Source organism: Melospiza melodia, chromosome 15 (assembly GCF_035770615.1).
Source record: "Melospiza melodia melodia isolate bMelMel2 chromosome 15, bMelMel2.pri, whole genome shotgun sequence".
NCBI classification, from domain to species: Eukaryota; Metazoa; Chordata; class Aves; order Passeriformes; family Passerellidae; genus Melospiza; species Melospiza melodia.
Window position 1 is genome coordinate 12,455,259 of NC_086208.1, and position 19,067 is coordinate 12,474,325.

The 19,067-nt window shown below is 42.6% G+C and overlaps 1 protein-coding gene across 7 annotated transcripts in view; it reads right to left on the reverse strand.

Moving 5' to 3' along the window:
* Window positions 1–19,067, reverse strand: part of ARNT2 (aryl hydrocarbon receptor nuclear translocator 2) — a 96,189-nt gene that overhangs the window by 9,475 nt on the left and 67,647 nt on the right. For all 7 annotated transcript variants that reach the window (XR_010029632.1, XR_010029631.1, XR_010029633.1 and 4 more), the window contains 6 exons: window positions 15,021–15,172; window positions 9,182–9,254; window positions 8,901–9,024; window positions 5,352–5,451; window positions 2,670–2,808; window positions 49–214 (listed from right to left, as the gene is read on the reverse strand). Coding sequence is in view for 4 of the 7 variants with exons in the window: in XM_063169834.1 (XP_063025904.1) it covers window positions 49–214; window positions 2,670–2,808; window positions 5,352–5,451; window positions 8,901–9,024; window positions 9,182–9,254; window positions 15,021–15,172 (754 nt within the window). In the remaining 3 variants the exon portion in view is untranslated. The remainder of the gene's footprint in view (window positions 1–48; window positions 215–2,669; window positions 2,809–5,351; window positions 5,452–8,900; window positions 9,025–9,181; window positions 9,255–15,020; window positions 15,173–19,067) is intronic.

Consider the following 19,067-nt stretch of genomic DNA (forward strand, 5'->3'; position numbering starts at 1 on the left):
GAGTTTAATTTCTACGTGCATTTCTGTGTTACACCATTTAAAACTCACCAAAGCCTGCCCCTCGGTTTGCTAAGCTGGAGTAGGCATTCCCACTTGGAGAAGAGGTGGCTGGGCTGGACAGGGGGCTGTAGGATGATGGGTCAGCTGGGTAGGTGTGACTTGTTCCAATGCCAAAGGGAGATGACTGAGCCTTGCCAGACTGAGATGGAATTTGCTGAGGAACAAAGTGTAAAAGAAGAAAAAAGTTTTATTGGGGAACAGCACAGCAGAATCACTTTTTACAACATAAAGCAAAGACTAAACAAACTCTGTGGATATCAACAGGAATGTTTCCCCTGTCTCAGCTGTATTTCACTTCTGTCCAAGCCAGGTTACTGCTGCAGAAGGAATCCAACAGACTATAAACCAACACCTACAGCTCTCCTGCTGATTAGCTCACAGGTACTCTGTATCACAGCTATTTGGAAAACCAGGATTTCTTTTACTGCTATTATGAGGATTAATCTCAAACTCAACAGGTATGAAGAGTTCATCTTTATTTTCCAGGTGTGTTGATTTTGCAGTGCCACAGTGAAATCAGTTATCTGCATGGACACATGCAGGTCTCAGATGACCACAGTCTCCAGTGCTTGGGACTAAAGGGCCAAAGAAGTTTCAAAGCTAATGAGCTGCTTTCTCTCCCTGCCTATGAAATACAGGCAGCAGTTACTTTGCCTTGTAAAGGGTGAATCACCAAGTCCTGGTAGAAGGGAGGAAACAGTCTAACACTGCTTTAATTGGGCAGCTAAGTTAATTCAGAAGGACTAAAATCCAGCTTACTGTCATTTCACCTACATAATGGTTCTGTCAGAGGATCTCCCAGAATGTTACACAAGTGGTTAAACACTGCAGAGGCTGCTTTGAGACATGTACAACTGGTGCACTGGGACTAAAGGGAGTGAAGTGTTCCCTCCAAAGTCATGGGGCACAGACAGAATCTGACTATAAACCATTTTCCACATGATGAGTAAGTCCAGCAGTCCCAAGAAAAACTCACTGCCTAACCAAGCCCACAAACAAAAACTGAAGGTGATTACATCTCTGGGTATCTGTAATGATGAGCACTGTTACTGGCAATCAATGCATGCAAAGGAAGCTGCTCTTCCCTGGAAGAGAGGGACAGGGAGCACAATGAAGCCCTCACAATCCCAAAGGGAAAGGTCAGTGACCTGCTACACCCCTCAGACACACACAGCTCCATGGGTTGGGCAGCATCCACGCAAGGGCACTGAGGAAGCTGGCAGAAGTGCCCACTGAGCCCCTTCCCATCACTCCTCAGCAGGAAAAAATCCTTCACCAAAAGGGCTGTCAAGAACAGGAAGAGGCTGCCCAAGGAAGAGACTGAGTCACCATCCCTGGAGGGGTTTGAAAGATGTGTAAATGTAGCACCTGGGGATGTGGGTTAGTGGTGAAATTGGGAGCAGTGGGTTAATGGCTGGACTAGATGACCATAAAGGTCTTTTCCAAACTTAATGATTCTATGACTTTTGGGCAAATGCAGGGGAGCTGGGGGAGCAAAAGAGATCCCAACAGGCATATAACATGTGGAAGATGCTATTAAGTCTTCAGTTCAGTTCCAAGCTAAGAAATTGTATACTTCTGAAGGTTTCCACAATGGCAGTGAGAGCTCAGCATGTCACTTTTGCAAGGCTTAGCTACATCTTACTTTATTTAGGATGCAGAATTAATTCCAATTTCCTTACACTCACATCCAAACTCGGTTGACTTGGACAGAATTTGTACAGTAAGAGGGATGAGTAATTTGTTTTAGTCATTTTCAGCACCATCCATATAATTTGAAGAAATGTTGTGACTGGATTTCATTAACCAGGTGTGACAGAGAACCATGACGCTCTGGGGGCTGGGAATAATCAGTGATTAACGTGGAAACAATTCACTTATTGGAAATTCATTTAGTGATCACTCCAGCATGCCATTCCAGCCTGCCAAACAATGAGAACTCAAGAGGGATTAAGAGCAGCATTATTAAGATCAAATTAATCTAATATTATTTGTCTTTTGATAGAGTTTTGAACCATTTTTAACAGTTACACAGAACAAGAGGTGATTTTTGGGCTAAAGCACAGTGCATCTGATGGAGGTATGTACTGTTTCCTCCAGCACACAGCAGTGTGAGCTACACTGGGCAGTGCTGCAGTGCTAAGAGAAGGACACCAGGCTGAGCAGCCTCTGCTCCCAGTCCATGCCTGGGTTTGCACCTGCCCCTTCTGCCCACCCTGATAATGGTGGGTAACACTGCAAGGTGTTAGTTACAAGTGGGTGCAAGGTCCTGGCCCAAATAGATTAAATTCACAGGTTTAATACTACAGCAGAAGATCTGTCCTTCTTCCTTCATCCAGTGCACACATAAAACAAATGCAGGACAAGAACTTCCAGTGGGGTTTGGGTCAGTGCAGCCCCTGCCACCTCAGCGACCACCACTCCAAACCAAGAGCAGTTACACACAGGTAACACAGGTACACACACAGGTGTGGCTCACACTGCCACACCTCCGCCCCAACCACAAATTAATGACCCTGAAACCATAAATGGGTTTACTAACACTTCTGCAAAAAGCACAGAGATGCAAATCCTCAATGCCCATGGAAATAAAGGACTAGAATGAGTACCTGTCCTGGAAATGGAGGGCGGTTTCCCGTCCAGGCCACCTGGCCCTGGTTGAGCTGCCGCGATATCTGGGTCAGGTTCTGCCCCGTTGAGGACGAGGACTGGATGTCGTTGACACCAGGCACATGCACCACAGATGAACTAAGGGTTCAAACACACACAGAGCCTCATTTGTAGGGCCTGTTCTCAATGCACAGATTGTATCTCGGATAAAGAAATACTGACAATACGTTAAAGATAATTATTCAATCTGTCTTGGTAAGAAAAATGAGTGAGAATCGTCACAAAAGTATGAAACGTACTGGCATTCTAAATGTCAGTCCTAATAGACACAGCAGGCAAAATTATTTTGAATTAGACTTCAGTAATCTCTTGGAAAGGGCTTCTAAGAATAAATACAGTCCCACACATGGTGCATACACACTTAGCCTCACACCAGTTTAACATTTAATGCATTAAAAATCCGGCTTGCAGAGAGTACTGCAGGTACTTCATCACAAATTTGGGCTAAAAGTCAACAGTATTTAAGCATTTCCTTCAATGCCATTCTAAATGAAGATGGGCACAAAAGATGATACTTATAAGGCACTTCCTTATTTGTTTCCTGCCTAGGAAATGAAGAATTATGTGCTACATATTAAAAATAAGGGCTTTTAATTCCATTTTTCACCAACTGATGCTAAAGAAGAACAGGCAGTTATATACCCAAGCAAAACAATAATCAAGACAGGAAGTTAAACTCATTTAGTAAATTTGGAACACTAATAATAATAAAAAAGGTATTTTTAAGGAACTTTTTTATGTTAGCTGTTTCCTACTTACTGAATTTCACTACAAAGAAATACCAGAAATTAATTATAAGAAAAATTATATGAAGCAAGTGCTCCACTTCACCATTTTATTTTCATGGAAGTCTTGAGCAATGGAATCTACACAACTACACATTGTGACTGTACTTTTATGTATAAAACCACATTTTTTACATGTCATATATAAATGAATAGAAATGAAGACAGCCCACAAAACCACTTTTGTGGATCCACTGAAACAGCTTGTTCTTTTCTCCAATCCCATCCCTATTGTTTATTTTCACAATCTTACAGAGAGAGAAGAACGCAGATTGGGAAAAGAAGTAAACAAGGCTGAGCAGAGAGAAAAGCAGGGATCTGAATCCTTGGAAAAGGCTGACAGAATCCCTCCCAGAGTGCAAGCAGAACGTGGCAGGCATGTGAATATGGGAGTTGTTATTCTGAATTTCTTACTGCCTAAAAGCAAAGTGTACGTTCAGAAATTCTTTGTAGAGTTTTCTAATTTCTAAAAAAAATCTGTTTTATTTTTATTTTGTACTATCACAGAGTCTCCAAAGAGGGAAATGTAGACCAGAAAGTTCATCTAAATCTGGCTGGAGCACACAGCAGCTGCTGGGGAGGGCTGGCCCTACTGCCAACACCTCTCAGCTGGACTGGCAAGCCCCATCACCTAAGGAGCTTGGGCTGTATCTGGAACTGCACTTTGAAAGCAGATTTCTGCAGAGCAGCGCCTAGAGGCTGCTCAGGCCCAGTGACTGAATGTGCCAGGCTAGAGATTATACACAAGACAGTGCACTGAGGGTGGAAGTGCTGGCAGAAATGCAAGCCATTACTTGGTGTAACAGAATAGCAGTAGGAGAAAGGCTACAGTTAAACATCAGGAATTAGCAAAGGAAATGAACAGAACACAAGCCAAACCCCCAGATGGCAAGTCAGTCACCCAGTAATACACAATATCCAATTAAAAGACATTTTAATTTACTCTCATATCTCTCCAGGTTATACTTGATTTTAATTTGACAAAACACACTCACAGGGATCTTACTTCTCTTCACTGAGATTATTAGCAATTATGACTTTAGGAGCACATTGATTTAAATAAAATCAGTGTTTGCCAATGTTTTCCAGTTCGAGGAACTGGCAGGTTCTGAGTGGCTGCTCCTTCAGTTTCACAGCCTTGGCTGGCTTGAACAGGAGAATGGAACTCCAGTAAGACAGTGGTGATATCACAAGGCACTAAGGTCAACATGACTGCTGTTACCACACTCTCCAAAAGCAACTGGAACCTGTATTGCCAGCTGGTAGGCAATGACACACACTTAGAGGAACTCAAAAATGCCTTGGAACATTCCAGACCACCACCTTACATTTATTTGGAAGCTGCCTTAGAAAAGTATTGATGCCCCTGTCCCAGTCCTCACCTGGGACTATGGATGCAGCATCCTTCTGTTCCCTTTAGTACCCACATCAATGTCCTTCAGCAGAAGCAGTGACAGCTGAAGTGCAAAACAGATCTTTGCACCCTCCCAGCTTGGTTGAATGATCCTCAGATCTCTGACCCTGTCCTGTCACCTGTCAGAGTTATTTCCCTTCAGAATTTGTTGCTGCTCCTTAGCTTTTTTCCAATTACAGTATCACAGCAAAAAGCATCTACTTACCAGCCAATATTTTTAAGAGAGATACCCAAATCATCTCAGCTTGTAAGCCCAGCCAAAATGGTGAAAGACCACCAGCAGTGAAGTGTACACAAAGTAAAACTCATTCATGTAAAGGAAGCTCTTGCACCTTGGGCTGGTTTTGTTTCCACAGGGGGACTGCAGGGGACAGTCCCCCTCTCAGACAGGGACTGACACATTTAAGACCCGCACCAAATACCTGAAAGTCTTTCCCGAGTGTCCTGGCTGAAATGGGCTTCCCTGGGAGTAAAGCTGCTGGTTCCCTGCTGTGGATGCAGAGGCCATCATTTTTTTATCTGCTGCAAGAGAAAAACACATCACAGAAAAATAATTAATTTAGGGGGTGAGATAAATGAAAGAAAAAATATTTAAAGACAATTGCAATGTATGCTTTCTTCCCTTCTTCAAGCTTCACGAAGAAGCCCTGTGGAACACATTAGCTTCAATTGCCTGCTGATGTTGGGGTGACAACCTGCAGCCCCACCTGCATCCCAGGCGACACTTTGCTCCTGAGTGTCACAAGACCTGCACACCTGAGCTGAGGCAAGGCAAAACACGGGTCTGTTGTGGAATCTGCTGTCCTCATGTGGCTAGGGGGAACCATGAAATAGGATGGGGAGTCATGAAACAGAATGGGGAACCATGAAGTAGGATAGAAGTACCCCAGAGGGGTGGAAGACAAATGAGTGTAGTGAATAAATTGCACAAAGAGATGCCATTAACTTTTACAGTTTACCCTTAAAGTGGCAACTGGAGATCAATCTCTAACTGAATGAAACAAGATTGGGTGAACAGCACCATTTGGTCCCTTAATTTAATTTTCTGGTACCGGATAAGTCCAAAGCTCAGGAAAATCTCACTACTGCTTCCCTTAAAATAATTTACAGGTCTGCTACACCACCCTTTATTCACCTTCTCCATCTCCCCTCCAAGTGCAACTCACTGATGGTTTTGCACCCATATGCTGCCAGGTACTTGACAGGCCTAGAAATCAAGTCTGCCCCCTCATTTTCCTCTTTGCTCTTTCCAGATTCCCACTCATTTCACAAGATGCTTTCTTGGACAAAAGGCCCCCTCAACTCACAAGTAACAGAAGTATTTTTTAGGTGTTTAAATTTTTTAGCCTTCCCCAGCTTTTAGAGACCTCCTGAGTGTGACTCACCAAAGGCCTCCAACACACAGCAGATCTTCCCTGTTACCTAAGTTGTTCTTACATTATGTTCCTAACAAGAACCTAAGCTTGCCTCTCAAAAGAAAAAAGTCACCTCAAATTCCCTCACAGGAGCCTTGGAGAGTGGATGCCACTGATGCAGGCTAGCATTGCTTGTCTTTGTCATGTAGAAATCTCTAGAAATTCCTCCCTGGCTACCTACTGCCCAGCACAGAAACCAAGGCTGGGCTGCAAAACTGTGCTCTCATGTTTAAAAACAACAACAGGGAGAAATGGGGACAAGATGTGGAGGAGGTTGTGCATATAGCAGGAAGAATTGAGAATGGATTGATATATCTCTGATAAGAAGGACAGATGAGTTTTTCTTTTTCTGCAGTAATGTCATTCTTGCATGAGAGAGATGCCCCATTTTCTAAGGCCACCCTTTGCAGGGAAACCAAACTCTCAGGGCTGGAAGAGACTGAGCCAAAATCCTGCGGGTGCTTTAGATATTTGAGAACAACTCACCAGAAAAATTGAGAGTGCCCCAAATGAACTGGAATTCCTCAAGTGGAGCAGAGTTGCCATGGCAGCTACCAGGGTCTGTGCCACAGGATGAGGCCAAGACAAAGGGAACAGCTAAACTAATAGCAAGCAGCTAATTCTCCCTCCTGAGTTACCCTGAATGCCCTTTAGCCTCTGAATCTGGCCCACATCTCTCCCAGCTGTATTCCTACCCAGGATTTTTCACACAATTCTCTGCTCTCACCTTTGCTACAGCATTGACTTTTTTTGGTTGTTTTTTTGGTGAATTTTACCTGTTTCTCTCTAAACTCCACTGGTCAATGATGCCCCTTCCCCCAGCAGGATCAGTATTTCCAACATTTCTGCCTCTTAACTGAATCCCTCTCTAAGAACTGCATCATCCCATGCTTCAAAACACTTGCATGAATTGGTGAAGCCAGGCTTCCTCTCCCAACCTTTGGGTTTTTAATGAAATTTTAATAGCAGCACTCTCCCTGTGGCAGCCCATGTTCTTACAGGACAAGATCGGGTATCAACATAAGGCAAATGTCTGGCAGGCAGCACACAGGCTTGTCAATATTGGTTTTGGACTGGGAACCATCCTTTATCATTCAGAGGAGACCTTGATCACAGCTCCCATGAGAAATTCAGAGAGGCAGAATGTCCCAAAAAAAGCACAGCCTGTAAATTGATAAGAATGAAAGGAGAAATGGCATTTCCAAGAACATAACCTCCCAGCTACCTCACAGCTTGTGACACCCTTAACCCTAACCCCTCCCCACAAACAGCTGAGAGCTGCCTGAAGAGGAGCCAGTAAGGCAGCCAAAAAGCAAGATGTTCTTGCTTGGAAAAACATATTCTGGTGTTTAGGTTGCAGTCTTGCTACCTTCTAATGGACCCCTTTTATGGCCCCAGCTGTTGATTCCGCTGTTCAAGCAAACAGAGAAGGATGAACAGGAATAGCAGAGCAGTCCTAGCAACAGGAGGACAGAGTATCAAGTATATATTGCAATTACAATGTCTTCTCCAACTGAAAAAGCCAATCCAGACATAAGAAACCAACAGCGAGGTCACCTTCCAACACCCCTGCAGTCAAACCCTGTGGGCTGTTTCCTCCCTGCACTGCACGACACTTGCACATTGATTTATTTAAAACAAATGTAAAAATTCCTCTTTTTCAGTGAGGACAGTTAAGAACAATAAACAATCAATGAGCTCTTCCATAAGCCATGGCATTGGCTGGTTTCCTGCAGATATATTTCAGATGATGCCTTCAGCTGCCAGTCTGTCTGTTAGGGCACCAGGCAGCACAGGCTGGGGCTGCTTTGGGACAGCTCCATCTGTCTGACTGACAATTTGACTGTTACCTCTTACAACAGGCTGGAAAATCCTTTGGTGAGGGAACCAGTAAGGACTCTGTCCTCACAGTAATTTCCAAGAAATATAGAACAACAAATTGTTCCTGAGACTCCTAGCAATCTTAAAAGACCTTGCTGAAAATTTTAAAAGTTGTGGGAAAAAGAGAAAGGACTCCTCACAACCAGGTAGCATGGGTGGAGATGCCTCAACTAACCAGAGAACAATTATATTGCTGGCAGCATGACTCTGAAAACATTGATAGAAAAGCTGGTGATTTGATAAAGAACTGCAGCCTGTCTTAAGACTATATGGTAACTTTCTTGTCCCTTTTTAGAGAAATATGTCCTAATTTAGAGAAATAAATTTACATATGCTGTTTAGGAAAGAAAATAAACACAGAAATGAAATGTTCTGCTCCTATATTTAACATCTAGGAGCACTGCCTAAGGTGTCCCTGTGAAATGAAAAGAGAATCAAAACCAGGCAGCTCTGGTGACAGTAAAGCCATCCTTCCCTCTTTGAATTTACTCCCTCATCTTTAGGGAAAACATCAACTAATGACAATTGCTAGGAAAGGTCCCAAAGACTGATGCTGCTTAGAAAATTCTCTGCCATGCAGCAGTTTCTCTTTATTCTCTTGAAGCTGTGCTCTACACCATGTAACCAAGCTTATCACAGAGTATTATAAATTAAACATCAGGGACATTCACTTACAAGCAGTTATTCCAGCAAACATCTCAGCAAATCTAGGATCTCTCTCTTGGGAGAAGATAGCATCAGGCTTTTCCACAGACTTTCCACCCTCATGAACATTAGCTGGTATACTTGGAACAGGCACCTGTTGAGATACAGAGAGGAAGGTGATACCCTCTGCTGTATTTGACAAAAAGCAATTCAGGGACAGTCACAATGTACTTTTAGTTCTGCTGAAATGTGCTGTTGTTTTACATCTTAAATGATCAGAGGCACAAAAATAAAAATCTGAGCAATTTCACCTGAGATAAGTCATAGGATGACAGCCCATCTCTTTGATGTACTTCGAGTTCTGCTTGCTGTTGCTGAAGTTGTCTGCAAGGGAGACAAAATGACTTTCTTACAAAAACCAATTAAGATACAAAAAGGAATAGTCATGGTCTCCTATTTTACACTCCCGGTGAAATGTGTCTCAGGTGATTTACTAAATCCTTTCCTGTGAGATCCATCTGTTTTTACAGCTTTCTCATTGAGAAATCCTGCACCACAGGAATGCAACATGGCACAGGAAAAGTTTTGCTGTGATAGCACTGAAGTGGAGGTGGGTAAGTAATGGAGGATGGAACACAATCTCCTTCTAAAGGATTTAAAAATTCACTGTTCTTAATTCCTTGTCTTCCTCATGTTAATGATGAACACAGCAGACCCCCTCTCTGATTCTACTGAAGGAAACATTAAGCTTGCTCTCCAGGAAGATGCTTAATGACAGAACACCTCAGCAGCTGGGAAGTTATCCAGATGTTCTGCACCTCTGATTAACAGTTGCTTTCTGTTGCTTGGTCACAACAAACAAGAAAACTTCTAGCCTGGAGATGCACAGGTCGAACACATCTTTGTGAGGCTCTTGGCTCAGTTAGCAAAGATACAAAACCCAAAATTATGCTAGAACTCAGAGATAACAACAGGATTGGACTTAAACTGACAAAATACTTGGATTTGATACTTGTAAATGATCCTTGACAGTGCTCACAGTTTGTGTATGTTTCTGGCTTCCTTCTGAAGGAAAAGACTACCAAAACCCAAAAAGGAATTACACACCATGCGTGCCTTTCCCCAGAGAGATGATGCTTGGGCAGGCAGGAATAGATGAGATTTGGCAAAACAGCAAGATGGTGGAATTAAAATTCTGGAAAATTACAATGTATTTTTAGCCACAGGTTAAAATTTTAGATTTTCATCCAAATCTTCTTTTAAATTTTGAAATAGATTCAAATGCCAAGGGATTGAGAGATAAACTTGCAAAGTCAAATGACAAATTAGACACAAACTCGTGGAAACTTGAGGAATCACTCAAACAAGCCACTGAAGTAAGTAACACATTTTACTATCCCTTGAAGCTTTTCCAGGAGACACTTTGGTCAGTTTTTATGCTCCACGGCAAAAATCTGAGTCCTGCAACAAACAGCAAGTCAGAGTAAGTGGCCAGAAGCCTTCTGCAAGCCTTACAGTGTGAGAACACATAATACAGGGAATGATTGTCCTAGCAGTAACATGCAAAAAAAGGCAGTCCCCCAAACCATTAGAGGATTTTCCCTATTATTTTAGCAAACAGAAAATTCCTAAAAATTACCTCTGGAATGCAAAGGCATTCTTTGTTCACAAGCAGAAAATGCAAACTTTTCCAACAGAACTACAGGAGGCAATTGAATCGTGGGGAATCTATGGGGAAGTTTCTAAAACCCACCCCGTGGACAATAAACACCCATTAAACCCCGTCGTTAACGTGAAAGCTAATTACACTCTTTCATTTGTTTTTATTACCACCAACTCGGTGCATGTGTCAATAAACAGCACATTAGGCTCTCCTCTGTTCCTTATAAAGAATGTTTTCTTGATTCAGCCATATACATACAAATGAGCCAAACCAAACAGCACACACTCACTCGTTATTTGTTTTGTAGGCACTTCTCTAACTTAGTGCTCCTTCTCCCCTCTCTATCTTTCATCTCTAATACTCATTAAGCTGCACTACAATATAAACACCACACTGTGCTAACAGCACTGAACTTTCGGAACAACCACCCAAAATCCATTTCCTATAAAAACCAAATAGTTGGGTGTATCTTTACCAAACCCTGTGCAAGCTACACTGCACTTAATTAAGACTGAAATGCAAAGCCAGGGTAGCATCTTCTGTTGTTGTTGGCTGCTACTGCATAAATAGTTTAAATGGTGCTTGAAACTTTAAGAAAATGTGCAGCAATTCATGGAGCAATCAACCAGGGAGAGCTCAGTGCTGCTGCTGGGGCTGCTTCAGACCCTGCCATCCTACCAGCCCTTCTGACAGCCAGCACAGGCAGGTCCCTTCAGCCACCCAACTGCTGGACAGTAAAAATGAAACACAACAAGGGATTATCATCACTTTGGGCAAAACTCAAAGTTGCCCTCTAACTGTGAACCCAAAATTTGCCCTTGGTTTCACTTTCAGTTTCAGGGGTCCAAGCAGTAAATGAAGAATTTCTTGGCTCTACAGTTTACCCAAGACAGCAAGTGAGGCACTGATTGGGTCAGCAGAGGATTCTGTCTGTACTGACCCACAGGTTCAGTATGAAACTGGGAAAACCCTTGGCTTGGATAAGAATGGTTCAGCAAATCTGAAGGCTTTGACAGTTACTTCAAATCTACTTTAGTAAATACACATGGAGGAAAAAGGAAGACAGCGTGGAAGATCTCCTGACATTCGAGAGGATGTTAAGCTCTCTCTATGAAAACTGAAGTCACTGGTTCCCTTTCCAGGCATCAGAGGAAATAAAAATGATTTGAACTTTAAAATTAACAGGCTCTTTGGTGGGAGTGAAAGAACAATACTGCATCCTTACCAAGCTATTTTTATGTAATACAGGCACATGTGTTTCCTGCATCTGGTTTGGACAAAAGCAGAGTAGTAAAAGCCTTGGGGCTGTGGTTGTAAAATCTTCTTTCAGAAATTCCCAGTATGTCCCTCTTCTAGCCTAGAGCTTCAACTCAGCCCTGGGAAGGCTCTAACAGCAGTGTCAGACAGACCACAGATGATACCAGAGCACGAGAAAGTCTTTACCACCACCACCACCACCACCAACTGCAATTTTATCAGCATTGCTGATCTCTTTAGTGTTTTGGCCCAGGAGAAGCCAGAGCAGAAAGCATCTCTCCCACAGGCTGATTCATCCAGCAGTGACCTGGGCCAGCTCACTCCAACACAACAAATCCCGAGACTCAGGGCAACCACAGGACTCATAAATTCACACAGTGCAGCACAGGACTTGTGGCTTCCAAAAATGAAACGTCAGATATTCCACACAGCCCACAAAAATACATCTCTTCTTTATTTTGATGTATATACATATCAATATATATATATATATATATATATATATATATACATATAAGACCTTTATATAACCTGTCACCACAACATTATTTGATTCAAACACTGCTCTGTCTGTATAATAAATAAATACTGATAACAATTATTTTTTTCTCTTTGGAAATCAAACAGTCCCAACTACACAGGAAGATGTGGTCAAACAGGGGACTCTTCTTCACAGCCCAGCACAGCACAAATGTGAAACGTTAAATGCTTCATTTCTCCAGGAAGTTTCTCTTGGATGACTACACCCAAGTGAAACTGAGAGAAGTTTTCTTTTCTTTTTTTTTTTTTTTGCAAAGAACTAAGTGAACATTTGAACCTAATTATTTCCTTATCCTTCTGTACCAAAAGCAAGTTTGGACATTTCACTGTGTGAAGCTCCAAAGGAGTATCTTTATTTTAAAAAAGGGGAAAAAAAAGAAAGAAAGAAAGAAAAAAGAAACAGAACAACCAAACTAAGCCAACAAATACCAGTAAAAATCAATGAATCCCTGCACAACTGGAATCATCACTGCCCTCTACAGTCTTTTGGGAAAATGCTGTTCACTGACCAGCTTAAGCTATTCCATTAACAACACACAGATCAGTTAAAAACTGACTTAAAGCCCCTTTTTTTGGCTACATTGTCCTTATGATTTCATGCTGAATTTTTAACCACTTCAAGCCTGTTCTTTACGGGGCTGCCTAGGCTACCACAGTGATAGGCATATCAGATCTGTCTCTGTGGCCTCAGCTGGGCAGAGCAAGGCATGCCTGCCTGGTCTCCATGGGAAGCACCTTCCAGGACACAGAGCACCTTCCAGGTCCATGTAAGGATGGCCACACACAGCAGGGCTGGTGCCAAACCACCAGTCCCAGCAGCAGCTTAATGAGCAGCTGGAAATCACAGCTACACCATGATGTACAACTCTTCAGGGCAGCTAGGAAATCAGAAATCAAAACATGACCCCAAATGTAGGGGGAAAAAAATAGCCAGAAACAGGCAGGAACTGCTGTACTTTACAGAAAGTCCTCTTTGGAAATCTGAGAGCTGGGAGAGAATAAGGGGAAAACCAAAACCAGTCTAATAATGCATTCTTTCTACTATTCAAAAGCAGGAGTATAATGGGCTGTATCTTGCCCATTTCAGAACATTTTCAACATGACAGGAAAGAGGGAACATCCTCTGTCAAAGTAGCAGCAGGCAGCTTCCATATTAGGTCAGCATTTCTGGGTTGTTATTCAAAGCTAGCAAGAGAGATGGAAGCAGAGCCAGGAGCTGGCACAGTGCTATTCATCACAGGGAGGGCTGTGGTGCCAAGCTCAACTGTACAGGGCAGGCTCACAAAAAGCATTCCCAGAGTCAACACAACATAAGCCTCCAGCCCCACTTTTTCATCCGTGGCCTCCTGGGAACAAAGCACAATTAAGCCAGCCTGGGACAAACCTCAGAAGATGTTTTTTACTTTGCAGGCCTGTTTTTGCATATACAAATTATTTGAAAAAGTATTATGGGACAGCAGAAATGTGGAAATAGCTATTTTGATGCACAGTGCAGACAAGCTGTCTGATCTCAAGACACATTTGCCTGTTTTCAATGAGCTTAACTATTCAGTTTAAACCCAACTCTTTGGGTATGCAGAAAAACAAAAAGAGGAAAACAATTGTGATGCTGGGTTTCATGGAAGTGAATGCACAGCTCTTCCAGTCCAGGTATGAGCCAAGGCCAAAGAAGCAAGACAAGGAATGCCCAGAGGCACTTGCAAACCCCAGTGCCAAAGCCCCAGGGGTTTGGTTCTACAGTGGAGCTCTCAGCGGGCACCTCCAGCAGCAGACTGCTCGTGCAGCATTTCTGATATATGGTCTAAGGGTGAGATCTCAAACTCAGTAATTTCCTCCCAGCTAAAGACTTGGCAAAAAAAAAAAAAATCTCTGGTCAGACCAGAAGCAGATTTAGTTTTAAGAATAGATTAAGTTTATATTGGAAAGAAGAAACATTTATTAAAAAAACCCCTCACAATATAAAGCAATCACGGCCAGATTAGGTTCTGCAGTTACTGGCTGAGAACTCAGCAGGCTCCAAAAGCATCTCTGCTCAGTCCACAGAGATCAACCTCCACCATACTCTGAGTGTGACTTCCTCCCAAGAGGCCATGAAATGAAAGATTTTTGAAAATGTTAATTCCAAGGCAGGATGATTTCATTTTCCTCTTAAGATAAGGAGTTGGATCACCCCCATACTTGGGGATATTCTATCAAAGCTAAACTATCAGGAACCCTTCCCAATCAAACCTACTAGGAAATAATTCTGCCAGGTTCATTAGGTCATAAAATAGACACAGCTGAAGCAGAAGAGCCCAGAATACAGAATGGTATGAACATGGACATGGAATTTTCTCTTGGCTCAGGAGTCAGGCTAACCTTCCTCCAGTACCAGGACAGCTGTTGTGCTGCTGGAAGCTCTGCATTAGTTCAAGGCAGCCTGGACTGAGATCAATGGCCTTGTCTAATGACATAACAGATAAGTGACATTTCCCCCCAGTGCAGCCAGGCCCTGGAAGCACCACAGGATAATGACACAGAGAAATAGCTACACTGGGAGATCTCCCGATGCAGCAAAACCCTGTTACAGCCTGCGCTGTTAGAGAGAAACAAAAAGTATCTGTTAAAAAACTGGGATGTGCTTTACAGGGAAAAAGAATGGCTACAGTTCCTTCAAACCCAGGGAGGGGAGCACCTAGAAAGGCACATACTTGACATTAGTGTTGGTGCAGATGATGTATTCAATCTCGTCAGAGTAAGGGTTCTGAAACGTGAAGCTGCTGGTTCTGATCAGCATCCACTCCCGGTTCTTGGTGCGGAACCGATACATCACCGACAGGACCTGACCCTTCAGCTTCACCACCTGCAAAGCCATTTGGAAAGGTTAGTAACAGGAGATTGCTATCTGCTGTGCAAATGAACAGTCAACAGCAGCAACTGGTGCATTTTAAACTTGAATTCCAGAAAGCTACGGGGACAGCAGAGGAATTTTTAATTTGGAGAGAATACGCAAAATCCTATCCATGTTTACAGCTATCTCCTTCAGGATGAAATCCTCATGCTTTGTCACATAAAATGCCAATTTCCAGCCTGCTTAGAAAAAGAATACAGACTCAGGACAATCATCAGGTTGTGCTGTTATCCCAACACAGAAACTTTAAAAATCTTTTAATGTGCAACACTTATCGAGAGATTGACAGAAACCAAACTGAGGATCTTTTAAATGTTTATCTGTAAACCATAAGCCAATCACTGCAGCTAAACAAAAGCCTACAAGAAAAGCCATTTTGAGGTTGACTGCTTTACTGCTTGGATACCCAGCTATACAATTAATATATGTGAAAAATCAGCAGCAAAATTTAGGACAATGCTTAAATACAGTGGTGTTTATTTTTTGTTTTTCTAGAAACAACCGGGGATTGGTTCCCCCCTACCCCAAACATATTAAAAGATTCTCTAGGATGGCAAATTGCTAACAAGAATCACTTGCTTCTGGCTTAAAAGAGTGAGCCAGTGTTTGAATGGAGAGAACACTGATAAGCCACTGCCCATTTTAACGGTATAAACTCCTTGCCTGCACAGGTTATGTGTTTGTAACTAAAAATTCAAATGTCTAAGTTTGGTAACTGAAGTTTTGCTCAAGTCAACAGCTGCGCACCAAGTGAGGATTAAGAAGCAGCCAACTAAAGGACATTCAAACCAATCTTCTCACACTGGCCCTGCAACTGCATTTCATGTGTTATCCAACAATCTGGGGTTAAGCCAGAAGAAAACTTCCATGGTTTCAAGTCATTCAGCTGGCACTTACCTGGCCTATCTCTGTTTATATTTTACAGCTTTTCCACCAGGCTATCTCAGGGTTGCCTCAAGGAAGGAAAGGGAAGGTCTACGGCAAATAAATGCCACATCTTGTGGATTCTTAATCATTAACATCTGGAATTTACTTTTTATTAGCTATCTGCAGCCTGTATTCTCTAAAAGTAGAAGTCCCACTATTTACCCTCTGTCTTCATTGACAAGCAATTAGATTAAGAAAAATGTTCCAATCCTGCTTTTTTCAGAGGTTTGCACTTCAAATTAATCAACTGGATATGGGACTAAATGGAAAGAATGCAAATAGAAGACAAAACCTTTAGCAAAGCCCAGGAAAGCTCAAAAACATATTGAAATAAATGACTTTTTGTTGGTTTTGTTGGGGGTTTTTAATGCTTTAACAGGGTTTTTCTGAGCTCACTGGGCAACATTCTTTTATCAGCAGCTTTCTACTACCACACCCAGGGCAGAAACCACAGAGCTGGTGTAGAGTGTGCAATCTGAATAGCATTCTACTGGGTATCCAACAGCTGTATACTGGACCCTTTGATATTAACCTGTATTTGTTTGTCTTAGCCTTGAGACTGTCTTATTCTGGCCTGATTTTTCCCACCCTGATGAATGAATTTATCTTCCCAAGGAAATAAAGCTCTGAGATAGATACTGGCAATTGACCAAAAATTGCAAAACCCACCCTCCCTCCCTCCCTCTTCTGTTATGCACCAGCCTGGTTCTGATACTGTCAGCAAAAAAGAAGTGTCAAGCTTTCAGGTTTTAAGAAAACAAAAAAAGAGTTTATTTGGAATCACAGTTACCTTTTTAATTAAGAGATTTCTAAGTCCAAACTAACAATAGTAAAACAAATGGCAGTGATCTATTACCCTGAAACCCTGATTAAGCAAACAGTAATTTTGTAATAATATATAAAGCAGAGAGATTGCTGGTGGGAAAATCCTGAACTGTCTTAATACAGAGCACACAAACAAACCAGCACAAAAAATTTCAAAGCTAATGATTGAACTTTACTTTCTTATATTCTTCGGAAATAAAAACCACCTGGTGCAAAGCTTAACTGTTTACTTCAGTCTTTTATTGCATGATGGGAATAACAGCCCCAATCACACTGCTACTGTACTGAACAAAAATACATGCAAGAAGGCATTGCCTGCTAAGGAAACAACACACTATTTTCATAGATTGGACATAGACTGAGTGAGCAGGAACTTTAATTTCTAACTGCATTTTTTCCTGCTGTCTTTCTGTATGACCTTAAGCAAGCCACGCAGGTCCCTGATCCAGCAAATCACTTTCTGCACATGGCCAGCAGTGAGTGGTGACAGTGGAGTCCCCAGCAGCCAAGTTCAGGGACACAGAGACAGCCTGATCTCCCTTGCAGTGAACACGGGCAGGACCAGGTCATTAACTGCAATGTTCGTTAGCCAGCCCTGCTGAGACCCAGGCAACCACTGCAGGGATTCCCTGCAGAGGATGTCTGACAGCCCATTATCCAGCAGCTCTCTGTCACTGTCCCTTGGACAGATGAGTGGAATCAATCATCTGGGCACCGCTGACAAACAGCATATGTGTTCTCACTGCTCCTGTGCCGCTGATGCCATCAGGCAGCAGTGCAGGGAGCTGAACCAGCCCAAAGCTGGAGTCCTATGCGAAAGGAATCAGGGCCTCAGCCCTCCCAGCAATGCCAGCACCAAGGCAGCAGGAAGGTGGGGAGGAGGGCAGGCAGGAGAGAAGAGCTGGCTCCTGGTGACAGACCCTGCCAGCAGGATGCAGCTGCAGCATCACATCCCCAGCCAAGCTGGGGCACAGGAGATGTTCTGGATGTGGTGACCTGTTTAAAGCATTGAACTCTCACAGCCCGTAAATCAACATCTTGAATTTAAAAAGGCTGCTGTTTGCACTCAGTCTGTGCAAGGAACTGGAGCCACACTTGGCCATGGGGCTGTGACAGTCCCTGTTGAAGGGGGGATGGTGAGAAACAGCTCAGGAGGACGAATATCTGACACCATCTCCAACACTTCTGCAGAGACCATAACCTCAGTTTCACAATCTGTTCTAGGGACACAGCATTTCATTGTTTTTCCCCCAGAGGCTCTGTCTGTGCATGCCATGCCTGAACAAACAGTTGGCTATACAAATTACTTAGAAGTCCCTTCATATCCACATTTCACAGCTGAAAATACATCTCAGCATCCAATGCAAGATGGATCAACACAACTTGGTTGAGCTATTGGCTGTTGCTGGAAAATCTGGAGCCCTTAGATCAACTGAGCCTCAGCAATAGGTTTAACATCCTGTGCTGGGTGTTCTGGTGCAGCAGGAAAGGCACTGAAAAGCCCAGCAATAAGGAGACAGCTTGGGGAAAGCCCTACTAATGCATGGCCCAGACCAAGCTGAAACAGCAAGCTCTGCAATGGAATAAATGTCACTGATTCAGCTGATGTAAATGTGGCCCATGGTAAAAATGAATCCAAACCAGTAACTCCTCCTGTATGTTGTATTTCTTTTGTTACTTCCCTGTACATTTCAATTTCTAACAGACAAAAAGGGCCAAATTACATGTTGATCTAAGTGGTGTAACTCCATTTAGGTACATGAAAAAGCAAATCATCTATGCTAGCAGAGAACTCAGTTACAAACAATCCAGCACCACAGAGGGATGCAACTACTTCCAAATCAACAGCCCATCTTGGAAGGTAAATAATTTTGGTTACCACTTAACATAGGGAAATCAACACAGGCATCTCCAAAACAGTTCACTCTGTGCAGCAAAAAACCAAATATATAACTAGAAGATTTATTTCTGAAAATACTGTCAACCCCTCCTTCCATTTATTATGCGGCTTAACCAATTGATAACTGACCAACAAATTGTTTTGTATCTTGCCACTTATTCTCCTGCATAAAAATAAAATAAGATTAAAACTACT